We start from the raw sequence: 12,953 nt of genomic DNA, 5'->3' as shown, positions 1-12,953 counted from the left end.
AATTAATTAATTAGTTTTAATCGAAAATAAAATTTCATGCTTGAATCACCCTGTATGAAACGCCCCGCATAAATCGATAATTCCGCGCAAATCCCTGCATCACCTCCCCATTTCGTAAAATTTTCCATGATTTTTAAAGATTTTCACCAATTTTAACACGTTTTTTGGTAAGATTAACCATTTGGGGCACATCTGGACCATATTTACTTTATATAAAATATAAACCTCGGTGTCAGCCCCCTCATCTAAACGTTTACGTCATAAATTCCTTATTTATTTTCTTTTAAGGAAACATTTTAGCAAACTGGAGGGAAAATTATTCTCCGCCGTTAATAATTTTTTTAGTTCTTCGCCGATCATGAATCAAATCAAAGATTTAATGGTAAGTTCCGCAACGATTTATGGAAAATCCACCCACAACGCGGTTATGTAAAATAAACCGCAACACCATGTCAAAAAAGTATTTAAACAGCGAAAAATACTTGCTAAATGACTCATTCGGTTAAAAATGAAGCAAACGCCGTTTACAAAAGGTTTTTTAAAAAGTTACTTTTTGTGTTTGTGCGTTAAAAAATCACAAAAATTAAATTTTGTAAGTAAATTAATCACAAAAATAATTAAATCTTAATTTTTAACTTAAAGACTCGCCAAACCAACCAAGTCGAAGCGGTACAAAGCGGTTCGTATCAAAAAAACAACGATTTAGAATGTTTTCGGAGAGAAAACAACATAGAAAAGGACCAATTTTTATCAATCGGGGCTCGCCAAAACAAACCAAGACACTCGATCGTCTCAAAAAGCCAAATGAAAGGTGATAAAATCAATTTCATTAATTTTTTGATAATTATTTTCGATTTAAAATAGAATTCCGCGAAGCTTTTCGCCTCTTTGATAAAGACGGAGATGGGAGCATCACCAAAGAGGAGTTAGGGCGTGTTATGCGATCTTTGGGGCAATTCGCACGCACCGAGGAGCTTCAACAAATGCTTCAAGAAGTCGATATTGACGGTACTTACCTAAAAAAACAAAAATTTCATCAAAATAATTATAAAAAAAATGAATTGAGTTAATTAACCTGTTTTTAAAGGCGATGGGAACGTGAGTTTCGAAGAATTCGTCGATATCGCATGGTCGGCCGGGGCTGGATCCGATCCCGATCATTGCCAATCCCGCGAAGAGGAAGAAAAGGAGCTTCGAGATGCGTTCCGAGTCTTCGATAAACATAATCGGGGTTATATCACAGCGAGTGATCTTCGTGCTGTTTTGCAATGCTTGGGGGAGGATTTAAACGAAGAAGAAAGTCAGTTGGAACTAAAAAATACAAAAAAAATATTATTAAAAATAATTAATTAAACAATTTTTGTTGTAGTCGAAGATATGATTAAAGAAGTCGATGTAGACGGCGATGGGAGGATCGATTTTTATGGTAATTAAAATCAAAATTAAAAAAAGTGAGGTTATAACCCCAAAAAAAATTTTATTATAGAGTTTGTAAACGCTTTGGGCGAACCCGGAAATGATGATAGCTTAGACGATGAAGACGAGGAAGTTTTAGGGTTTTAAAACGAGGTAAATAAAGGAATTAGAGCAAAAAAATAAATAAACATAACCTAAAAATAACGAAAATTGAAACAAACCTTATTTAACCCTTATAAACGATGAGGCACAACAAAATTAATTCAAAACCACCTTTAGATCACGTTTTGGGTTAATTTAACTCGATAAAATGAGACATTTTTGAATAAAATCTTAAATTAAATCGAAATAAATCAAAGCTGTCAATTGAATGATTTTCAGGGGTACCACATCACTTTTTTTTTAATTTAATCCAAATATAAATAATTTTAATTAAATAATTAATTAATTTTAGGTTAAATGAGGAGAAATGAACCCAAAATTGAAGCTTATTATTATTACGAATTAATTAATTAATTAACAAATTTTATTATTGATGTGAAAAAAAAACTATTTTAAAGAATTATTAATAATTATCAATGTTAGAGCTTAACACGTATTAAAAAGTGTATAAAAAGTGAAATTTCGTTTTATTTCAATTAGATTTTAAGTAAAAATTAATAAAAATTAAAAATAGATATAACCTAAAAATGAAAAAATTTAAAACGAACCTTATTTAACCCTTTTAAACGATGAGGCACAACAAAATTAATTCAAAAACACCTTTAGATCACGTTTTGGGTTAATTTAACTCGATAAAATGAGACTTTTTTGAATAAAATCTTAAATTAAATCGAAATAAATCAAGCTGTCAATTGAAAGATTTTCAGGGGTACCACAACACTTTTTTTTTAATTTAATCCAAATATAAATAATTTTAACTAAATAATTAATTAATTTTAGGTTAAATGAGGAGAAATGAACCCAAAATTGAAGCTTATTATTACGAATTAATTAATTAATTAACAAATTTTATTATTGATGTCAAAAAAAAAACTATTTTAAACATTAATTATTAATAATTATCGATGTTAGAGCTTAATATGTATTAAAAAGTCTATAAAAAGTGAAATTTCGTTTTATTTCAATTAGATTTTAAGCAAAAAAGAATAAAAATTAACTCACTCAGTGTTACCAACACATTTTTGATTTACTAAAAGCGATTTTGGCGCTAAATTTGAATTATAACAAACAAAAATTAATTTTTAAAATACCTTTAGAGCACGTATTGGGTTAATTTACTTGATAAAATGAGTTATTTTTGAATAAAATCTTAAATTAAACCGAAATAAATCAAAGCTGTCAATTGAATTATTTTCGGGGGTACCACAACACTTTTTTTTTTAATTTAATCCAAATATAAATAATTTTAATTAAATAATTAATATACCAATAGAAATAAAACGGCGGATAATAACGAATAAAATTAATTTGACGTTTACAAAGTGAGGTTAGGTTTTATCTTTGTGCATAATCACGTGGGAAATTAAAAATCCTTTAATTTGAGTCCAAACACGCCCCAATTATCTTAAAAAACACCCGAGATATACCACATTTAATTTTGACATAACCTCAAAAAAGTGACAACCGGAAGTTAGTGGTATTTGTTGTTTTTTAAGATAACTCGACCGAGTTTGAGCTCATTTTAAAGGGAATTTAATGTAGATTACGAATACGATGTTAGATTAATCAAATTCGATAGTAATAAAAACAAAATGGAGGATGATTTAAGAAAAACGATTCTATTTCAACGAAATTAAATTCGCCGCGTATTTTTAGATCTAAAAATAAAGAATTTTATTATTATTTAACTAAAATTATTAATCAAGATGGCGAAAAATATCAAACAATATCAATTTGACGTTTACAAAGTGAGGTTAGGTTCTTTTTTTATTCATAATCGGGTGGGGAATTAAAAATCCTTTAAATCGAGTCCAAACTCGACCCGATTATCTTAAAAAACAGCCAAGATATCCCACATTTAATTTTGACATAACCTCAAAAAAGTGACAATCGGAAGTTTGTTGTCTTTTAAGATAACCCCATCGAGTTTGGGCTCGTTTTAAAGAGAATTTAATGTAGATCGCGAATACGATGTTGGATTAATCAAATTCGATAATAATAAAAACAAAATGGCGGATTATTTAATAAAAATAATTCGATTTTAACGAAATTACATTCGCGGGGTACTTTTAGATATAAAAATAAAGATTTTCCTTGTTATTAAATTAAAATTATTAATAAAAATAGCGGAAAATATCAAATAATATTGATTTGACGTTTATAAAGTGAGGTTGGATTTTTTATTTATTCACCATCGCGTGGGGAATTAAAAATGCTTCAAATTGAGTCCAAACTCGACTCGATTATCTCATAAAACACGCGAGATATTCAAAAATTTAATTGTAACATAACCTCAAAAAAGTGACAACCGTAAGTTTGTTGGTTTTTAAGATAACCCCATCGAGTTTGGGCTCATTTTAAAGAGAATTTAATGTAGATCGCGAATACGATGTTGGATTAATCAAATTCGATAATAATAAAAACAAAATGGCGGATTATTTAATAAAAATAATTCGATTTTAACGAAATTACATTCGCGGGGTACTTTTAGATATAAAAATAAAGATTTTCCTTGTTATTAAATTAAAATTATTAATAAAAATAGCGGAAAATATCAAATAATATTGATTTGACGTTTATAAAGTGAGGTTGGATTTTTTATTTATTCACCATCGCGTGGGGAATTAAAAATGCTTCAAATTGAGTCCAAACTCGACTCGATTATCTCATAAAACACGCGAGATATTCAAAAATTTAATTGTAACATAACCTCAAAAAAGTGACAACCGTAAGTTTGTTGGTTTTTAAGATAACCCCATCGAGTTTGGGCTCATTTTAAAGAGAATTTAATGTAGATCACGAATACGATGTTGGATTAATCAAATTCGATAATAATAAAAACAAAATGGCGGATTATTTAATAAAAATGATTCGATTTTAACGAAATTACATTCGCGGGGTACTTTTAGATATAAAAATAAAGATTTTCCTTGTTATTAAATTAAAATTATTAATAAAAATAGCGGAAAATATCAAATAATATTGATTTGACGTTTATAAAGTGAGGTTGGATTTTTTATTTATTCACCATCGCGTGGGGAATTAAAAATGCTTCAAATTGAGTCCAAACTCGACTCGATTATCTCATAAAACACGCGAAATATTCAAAAATTTAATTTTAACATAACCTCAAAAAAGTGACAATCGGAAGTTTGTTGTCTTTTAAGATAACCCCATCGAGTTTGGGCTCGTTTTAAAGAGAATTTAATGTAGATCGCGAATACGATGTTGGATTAATCGAATTCGATAATAATAAAAACAAAATGGCGGATTATTTAATAAAAATGATTCGATCTTAACGAAATAAGTTTTTTAGAAGTTTAATTAAGCTTTTAGATCTAAAAATAAAGTTTTATTTCAATTAGATTTTAGGTAAAAATTAACGCACTCAGTGTTACCAATACATTTTTGATTTATTTAAAGTAATTGTGGCGGGAAATTTAAATTATAACAAAAAAAAATTAATTTTTAAATCGATTACGCCCACAATTTAATGTAATAAATCGTTATCTTTTATTGCTTTATTAACAATTGAATACAATTGATAACATTTAAACAAAAAATAATAAATTAAATAATTAAAAAATTATTAATGACTCGTTAACAAAGACGAAAAAGAACCAGAAGTCATTTCTCCGTGGAAAAACAACATGGAGAAATCGAAATTTTTAATTATATTTTTAATTTTTTTAGTGGGCCTTAATCCAGATTTAACAAATGCGGGCAATCGGATTGCGATGTTCGATGATGGCGATGATATGGGGATAAAAATGGATGGAATTGATATGTTTTCGGGGCCTACATCGCAACAAAACGACGAATATGTGGGTAACGATAACAGTTATCTACCTTACCAACAAAATCAAGACCCAATCAGCAATAATTTCGCCTTAAACGATCAATACCCCTACATACAACCCCCTGCGAATATTTACGAGTCTCCGGGATCCCCCGATTACGACTCCAACCAAATGAGCTTCCAAATCAACGACAACCAAAACGAAATTCAACCCGATCCCAACTTCGATCTTTACCAAAACCCTCAAGATGTCGCCACCGTCAACGATGAGTCATCCGCGGAAGAAATTAATTCGAATTTCCCGCCGATTTCTTGCCCGACCGTTTTTAAATACAATTACGACCCGAAATACGGAGGGTATTATGGGTTCGTGCAAATTCCCCGTCCAAGCGGCGATATTAAATACGACGCCGAAATCAACATGACGATTAACCGGCCGGTTTCGCAACAAGACAACATTAAATTGCAATTAATGTCGACGGCGAACGAAATTTATTACGGACAAACGTTAGAGTGGGCCGTCAAATTTCCGTATCAAGATTTATTGCCAAAATTAACCCAAATTAAATTCAACGGAATGGTGATTTGCTCGAATTATCCCGATCCATGTAAGAAATTTAATGAATTTTATTAAAATTCGTAATCAACATTAAAAAACGATCAAAATGAGTCCAAACACGCCCTATTTATCTTCAAAAACAACCGAGATACGATTATTTTAAAAATAGCGATCGTCGATTGTTTTTTTTGAAATTTGTGTTATCTCGGTTGCTTTTAAAGATAAATATGGAGTGTTTGGGCTCGTTTTAACCGGAATTTAACGGAGATTAAGAATTAATTAAAAAAATCGATTTGAAGTGATCCCGGGGATTTTTATATATATTATTATTATAATTTTTGTTAAAATTCGTAATCTACATCAAAAAACGATCAAAACGAGCCCAAACACGCCATATGTATCTTCAAAAGCAACCGAGATACGATTATTTTAAAAATAGCGATCGTCGATTGTTTTTTTTGGAAATTTTGGGTTATCTCGGTTGTTTTTAAAGATAAATATGGAGTGTTTGGGTTCGTTTTAAAAGGAATTTAATAGAGATTTCAAATTAATTAAAAAAAACGGTTTGAAGTAATCCCGGGGATTTTTATAAATATTATTATCATAGTGATTGTTAAAATTCATAATCTACATTAAAAAACGATCAAAATGAGTCCAAACACGCCATATTTATCTTCAAAAACAACCGAGATACGATTATTTTAAAAATAGCGATCGTCGATTGTTTTTTTTGGAAATTTTGGGTTATCTCGGTTGTTTTTAAAGATAAATATGGAGTGTTTGGGCTCGTTTTAACCGGAATTTAACGGAGATTTCAAATTAATTAAAAAAATCGATTTGAAGCGATCCCGGGGATTTTTATATATATTATTATTATAATTTTTGTTAAAATTCGTAATCTACATAAAAAATCGATCAAAACGAGCCCAAACACGCCATATGTATCTTCAAAAACAACCGAGATACGATTATTTTACCACAAACGATCGTCAATTGTTTTTTGGGATATTTTTCGGTTATCTCGGTCGTTTTTAAAGATAAATATGGCATGTTTGGGTTCGTTTTAACCGGAATTCAACGAAGATTTCAAATTAATTAAAAAAAATCGATTTGAAGTGATCCCGGGGGTTACCCAATCATCAATGTGGGCGAAATCGTCGATTTCGTCCGGAAAAAAAGATACCGAACCCGAATCGCCGCAAACGGACTTGAGGAAAAAGCGCAGAAAGAAATCTAAGAAGCGCAGGAAGAATCGCAAGAATCAAAAAGGACGTAAGTGTCGATTTTGCGGGTGTAATAACGTTTTGGTGTATTTTTTTTTTGTAAAATAGGAAGAAAAGTACCTTATGGCGTCCCAGCACCGGTTTACACGGCGAGTTTGAATCCGTACGCGGGGTTGGAACATCCCGACGAATCCATCGGGTTTAACGAGATGCCCGGGGGTCCGATTCAACCGACTCGATCAGGAAGTCCTTATTTACCATACGGATTGCTGTAAAAAAGGATTAATAAAGAAATTAAATTGAAGTCTTAATTTTTGTTATTATTGTGAAGTTGTCATGGTAACTTCGAAAATGTCGTGGGGGTATAGCTCAGTGGTAGAGCATTCGACTGCAGATCGAGAGGTCCCCGGTTCAAACCCGGGTGCCCCCTAATTTTTTTTTTTATTATTAAATTTAATTTTTTTTGAATTATAACGAAAATAATCTTAAATAAGTGGGGGTATAGCTCAGTGGTAGAGCATTCGACTGCAGATCGAGAGGTCCCCGGTTCAAACCCGGGTGCCCCCTATTTTTATTAAAATAATTCCTTACCGCTTTTATTTTGCTGATCGATTCTAACTTAATTAATGGTAATAAATGGAAATTGGAGAGGAGATTCGGATCATTTCATTCATAACTTTCTCTAAGTTCCAAATTTATTTATCCTCATACACTTTTAACATTAAATAATTAAATATTTTCAACGATACACATGATCGGCGTATATATTCGCCGCTATCTCGCTCTCCCATTTATCCCCATTATCCAGTAACTTCTCTTTATTATAAAGCAACTCTTCATGAGTTTCTGTTGAATACTCAAAATTAGGCCCCTCAACAATTGCATCAACCGGACAGGCTTCTTGGCAAAACCCACAATAAATACATTTCGTCATATCGATATCATAACGAGTTGTTCTCCTTGACCCATCAGCTCTTTCTTCAGCTTCAATCGTTATAGCCTAAAAAAATCAATTATTAAGTATTACTTAGTTTAAAATAAAAATTAAGTGCTTACTTGAGCCGGGCAAATTGCTTCGCATAATTTACACGCGATACAACGTTCTTCTCCAGAGGGGTACCGCCGTAAAGCATGTTCACCTCGAAATCGGGGACTAAGGGGCCCTTTTTCGAAAGGATAATTAATCGTGGCTGGTTCTTTGAAGATGTGGGCCAAAGTCACAGCAAAACCACGAACTAATTCAGTCCAAAACATCGTTTGCGCAGCCCTATCTATAAAAAAATTAAAATTAAAAAAATTTTGAGGTTAATTTTAGACATTTAAAAATGTCATTTAGAAATGTCAAAATTTTTTTCTTAATTATTTAATAATAATCATAATTTTAATCTTATTACCGGTCATTTCGGTCATATCTAACGTAGGTTCTGGTTTGCTGATATTAATATAACTCCCTTTCGACATTCTGTTACATTTTTGCACCAAAACCGCGGTGGGTTGCACGAACTTGTACGCTAAAAGGAAACGTTTAGAATTGATTATTAAGGTGTTTTAAGACGATTTTGATGCGATTTACCCGATTTTACGGCGGAAAAAAGTTGTAAACTCGACATGGTGTCGTTACACAACGACCATAATACACGTGAAGTTGGTTGTTTTTGTTATTATTATAAAATCGTCGTTTTAAACTTTATTTATGAAACAATTACTTTAAATTAAGTTGATTAGATCATTTTTAATCCAAATCAATTTGATTTATCTAAATTTAGAAAGGAATTTTGAAATAAATCAAAAAAATTAAGACGTTGATGTCAAAAAGCGCCATCTTTTGGTTAAAATAAATTAATTAAATAATAATTATTGATTTAGGCGATTATTTTAGCTTAATTAATTAAAATTCGAATCAATTACTAATCAATTTAACGCCAAAATTGTTTTGAATAAATAAAATTAATTAGTACATTAAAAATTAAAGAAAAAGAAATTACGAATTAGTTAGTGGCGCCATCTCTTGATACAAATTTTAACATTAATTATTTATTTAAATTACTTAAATAATTCTCTTTTAAACTCAATTTATTAAAAAATTACTTTAAATTAAGTTAATTATTTCATTTTTAATCCAAATTAATTTGATTTATCTAAATTTAGAAAGAAATTTTGAAATAAATCAAAAAAATTAAGACGTTTATGTCATAAAGCGCCATCTTTTGGTTAAAATGAATTAATTAAATAATAATTATTGATTTAGGCGATTATTTTAGCTTAATTAATTAAAATTCGATTCAATTATTAATTAATTTAATGCCAAAATTGTTTTGAATAAATAAAATTAATTAGTACATTAAAAATTAAAAAGAAAATAATAATAAATTAGTTAGTGGCGCCATCTTTTGATAGAAATTTTAAAATTAATTATTTATTGAAATTATTTAAATAATTCTCTTTTAAACTCAATTTTCTTTAAAACGTTATAAATAAATAAGAAAAAATAAAAAAATCTTTTTAATGGAACATAAATAAAACAATAACCAATAAATAATTTTTATTGTTCTTCTTGTTCTTTTACCATGTTAAACGTTGCGTTGCATTAATAATAATAAAAAATAATAAACGTAGGTAGCATATATAAGGATTTACGGCCATAAAAAAACGAGTCATTTAGTTTTGGGTTTTTTTATTGGGTAAGAATCATCATTTTTTTAAATTTAAATTATTTTTTAACTTTTAGAAGGAACAAAATGGTCAATTCATCCCAAAAGCCCCTAATTTTATTAATTTTCAACATTTTCCAATTAATTTTTGCCCAAATCGACCAAAATGCCTATATAAATCAGCCAATGCCTCCGCAAGGTGGCGGTTTTAACCCATACGCACCCCCTGGTGGTAAATATTTCAATTAAAAAACTTAACTCAAACTCAAAATCATTTTTTAGGATATCCAGGGAATAATAATTACGGAGCGTCTCAATTTCCGGTTATTTCTTGCCCTAACTTGTTTAGTTATCAACACGATCCGAGTTTGGGCGGATACTACGGGCTTATCATAACCCCAAAAAGTCGATTAGACACCGAATTCGACGTTGAAGTGAATATGACCATAAATAAAGCGGTGGCTCAAAGCGATAACATCAAATTGAACGTGTTATCGAGTCAAGACGAGATATTCCACGGCGAAGCAATAAAATGGTCCGTTAAATTTCCGTACCAAGATGTTCTCCCGAAATTGACCCAAATTAAGTTTAATAGGATCGTTATTTGTTCGAATCATCCGGATCCGTGTAAGAATTTAATGATTTTCTTTGTAATCTACATCAAAAATCGATTAAAATGAGCCCAAACACGCCATATTTATCTTTAAAAACAACCGAGATACGATTATTTTAAAAATAGCGATCGTCGATTGTTTTTTTAATGAAATTTTGGGTTATCTCGGTTGTTTTTAAAGATAAATATGGAGTGTTTGGGCTCGTTTTAATGGGAATTTGATGGAGATTTCAAATTAATTAAAAAAATCGATTTGAAGTGATCCCGGGGATTTTTATATATATTATTATTATATTTTTTGTTAAAATTCGTAATCTACATCAAAAAACGATTAAAATGAGCCCAAACACGCCATATGTATCTTTAAAAACAAGCGAGATACGATTATTTTAAAAATGGCGATCGTCGATTGTTTTTTTTGGAAAATTTTGTTATCTCGGTTGTTTTTAAAGATAAATATGGAGTGTTTGGGTTCGTTTTAATGGGAATTTGATGGAGATTTCAAATTAATTAAAAAAATCGATTTGAAGTAATCCCGGGGATTTTTATATATATTATTATTATATTTTTTGTTAAAATTCGTAATCTACATCAAAAAACGATTAAAATGAGCCCAAACACGCCATATGTATCTTTAAAAACAAGCGAGATACGGTTATTTTAAAAATAGCGATCGTCGATTGTTTTTTTTGGAAATTTTGGGTTATCTCGGTTGTTTTTAAAGATAAATATGGAGTGTTTGGGCTCATTTTAACCGGAATTTAATGGAGATTAAGAATTAATTAAAAAAATCGATTTGAAGTGATCCCGGGGATTTTTATATATGTTATTATTATATTTTTTGTTAAAATTTATAATCTACATCAAAAAACGATCAAAATAAGCCCAAACACGCCATATGTATCTTTAAAAACAACCGAGATACGATTATTTTAAAAATAACGATCGTCGATTGTTTTTTTTTTAAATTTGTGTTATCTCGGTTGTTTTTAAAGATAAATATGGAGTGTTTGGGCTCATTTTAACCGGAATTTAATGGAGATTAAGAATTAATTAAAAAAATCGATTTGAAGTGATCCCGGGGATTTTTATATATATTATTATTATATTTTTTGTTAAAATTTATAATCTACATCAAAAAACGATCAAAATGAGTCCAAACACGCCATATGTATCTTTAAGAACAACCAAGATACGATTATTTTAAAAATAACGATCGTCGATTGTTTTTTTTATGAAATTTTGGGTTATCTCGGTTGTTTTTAAAGATAAATATTTAGTGTTTGGGCTCATTTTAACCGGAATTTAATGGAGATTAAGAATTAATTAAAAAAATCGATTTGAAGTGATCTCGGGGATTTTTATATATATTATTATTATATTTTTTTGTTAAAATTTATAATCTACATCAAAAAACGATCAAAACGAGTCCAAACATGCCATATATAACTTCAAAAACAACCGAGATACGATTATTTTAAAAATATCGATCGTCGTTTGTTTTTTAATGAAATTTTGGGTTATCTCGGTTGTTATTAAAGATAAATATGGAGTGTTTGGGCTCTTTTTAACCGGAATTTGACGGAGATTTTGTTTAATAATTTATTTTAAGTGGTAAGCGGGATAACTCAAACATCGATGTGGGCTAAGGCTACGATTAGGACGTCTGCGGGGGCGAGTGAATCTAATCCGGCGGTTCCTGGTGGTCAGATGCCGCCACAATATCCGGAAATGGGTTATGCTGGGATGCAACAAGCTCCGGTTTATCAACAACCTTATGGTGGATATGGGCCTCAACCTGGAGGTCCAATCCTTCAAAATTGAGATAAAATCGTGTAAATAAAAAGATTGAGATTAAAAAAAAATGTATTAATGATACAACCATGTTTTTATTTATTTAAATAACAAAAATTATTAATTATCGATTCTAATCAACGTTTTCGGTGCGTAATTTCTCGATTACACAAGAAATTGCGACACCAAAAGAAAAAATAATGTAACGGTTTTTTTTAATAATACATTTTGCGCGAAAACCTCGTCAAAAAGTTTCAAAAACTTCGTAAAAGCTTCCGAAATGTTGTTAAAAGCCTCAAAAAATCTTTTTTTCTCATTTATATCACAGAATATTATCTCAAACTTACTCGCTATAAAAAAAAAAAAAAAAACAAAAAAATCTTAACTTTATATCGTTAAATAAAAATAAACTTAATCGAGTCCTATTTTTTTAAACAAATTCATAATCTTCATTAAAATCCCTTTAAAATGAGCCCAAACACCATATAATTATCTTAAAAAATAACCAAGATGTCAATTAAAACGTCAAATGTCAACTGTCAAAATAATTTTTGAATAACCACATCTCGCTTGTTTTTAAAGATAATAACACGGTGTTTGGGCTCAAAATAAAGGATTTTTAATTCTCTAAACGATGGAATCGATTAAAATCTTAAATTAATTAAGTCTCAAAATGTTTATAAATAGCTGTGACGTAACTCATAACTTGTTGCCAATCTGGACGTTCCAATTGGAC

General features: G+C 29.9%; 5 protein-coding genes and 2 non-coding genes across 8 annotated transcripts in view; 5 read left to right on the top strand and 2 right to left on the bottom strand.

Moving 5' to 3' along the window:
• Window positions 1-1,165, bottom strand: part of LOC111418726 (putative fatty acyl-CoA reductase CG5065) — a 33,066-nt gene extending 31,901 nt beyond the window's left edge. The window contains exon 1 of the mRNA XM_023051378.2: window positions 1,076-1,165. The gene's annotated coding sequence lies outside the window, so the exon portion shown is untranslated. The remainder of the gene's footprint in view (window positions 1-1,075) is intronic.
• Window positions 29-2,038, top strand: LOC111418728 (calmodulin-like). Of its 2 annotated transcripts, XM_023051387.2 has the most exons (8): window positions 29-167; window positions 289-382; window positions 643-811; window positions 865-1,008; window positions 1,088-1,300; window positions 1,370-1,426; window positions 1,487-1,569; window positions 1,871-2,038. In XM_023051387.2, the coding sequence occupies exons 2-7, from the start codon at window positions 359-361 to the stop codon at window positions 1,561-1,563; spliced, it is 684 nt and encodes a 227-aa protein (XP_022907155.1). In that variant the 5' UTR covers window positions 29-167; window positions 289-358; the 3' UTR covers window positions 1,564-1,569; window positions 1,871-2,038. The 2 variants fall into 2 exon arrangements, with proteins under 2 accessions (XP_022907155.1, XP_071057258.1); XM_071201157.1 differs by lacking the exons at window positions 29-167; window positions 289-382 and adding an exon at window positions 439-592.
• Window positions 2,039-5,175: 3,137 nt separating this feature from the next.
• On the top strand, window positions 5,176-7,467 carry LOC111418671 (uncharacterized). The gene is made up of 3 exons (XM_023051294.2): window positions 5,176-5,985; window positions 7,053-7,208; window positions 7,268-7,467. Exons 1-3 carry the CDS (start codon window positions 5,229-5,231, stop codon window positions 7,432-7,434), a joined length of 1,080 nt encoding a protein of 359 aa, XP_022907062.2. The 5' UTR covers window positions 5,176-5,228; the 3' UTR covers window positions 7,435-7,467.
• Window positions 7,468-7,517: 50 nt separating this feature from the next.
• On the top strand, window positions 7,518-7,589 carry TRNAC-GCA (transfer RNA cysteine (anticodon GCA)). Its single transcript has one exon. It is a non-coding gene; the product is annotated as a tRNA-Cys (tRNA).
• A 65-nt stretch (window positions 7,590-7,654) lies between these two features.
• On the top strand, window positions 7,655-7,726 carry TRNAC-GCA (transfer RNA cysteine (anticodon GCA)). Its single transcript has one exon. It is a non-coding gene; the product is annotated as a tRNA-Cys (tRNA).
• A 110-nt stretch (window positions 7,727-7,836) lies between these two features.
• On the bottom strand, window positions 7,837-8,937 carry LOC111418729 (NADH dehydrogenase (ubiquinone) 23 kDa subunit). Its single transcript, XM_023051390.2, has 4 exons — window positions 8,733-8,937; window positions 8,554-8,670; window positions 8,216-8,430; window positions 7,837-8,159 (listed from the first exon to the last, which is right to left on the bottom strand). Exons 1-4 carry the CDS (start codon window positions 8,767-8,769, stop codon window positions 7,899-7,901), a joined length of 630 nt encoding a protein of 209 aa, XP_022907158.1. The 5' UTR covers window positions 8,770-8,937; the 3' UTR covers window positions 7,837-7,898.
• Window positions 8,938-9,887: 950 nt separating this feature from the next.
• On the top strand, window positions 9,888-12,299 carry LOC111418704 (uncharacterized). Its single transcript, XM_071201194.1, has 3 exons — window positions 9,888-10,042; window positions 10,093-10,437; window positions 12,036-12,299. Exons 1-3 carry the CDS (start codon window positions 9,898-9,900, stop codon window positions 12,245-12,247), a joined length of 702 nt encoding a protein of 233 aa, XP_071057295.1. The 5' UTR covers window positions 9,888-9,897; the 3' UTR covers window positions 12,248-12,299.
• The last annotated feature ends 654 nt before the right edge of the window (window positions 12,300-12,953 follow it).

The sequence above is a fragment of the Onthophagus taurus genome, unplaced genomic scaffold (genome assembly GCF_036711975.1).
Source record: "Onthophagus taurus isolate NC unplaced genomic scaffold, IU_Otau_3.0 ScKx7SY_16, whole genome shotgun sequence".
Taxonomy (NCBI): domain Eukaryota; kingdom Metazoa; phylum Arthropoda; class Insecta; order Coleoptera; family Scarabaeidae; genus Onthophagus; species Onthophagus taurus.
Note: the sequence above shows the minus strand (reverse complement) of the source record. Positions and strands in the feature narration are given on the sequence as shown.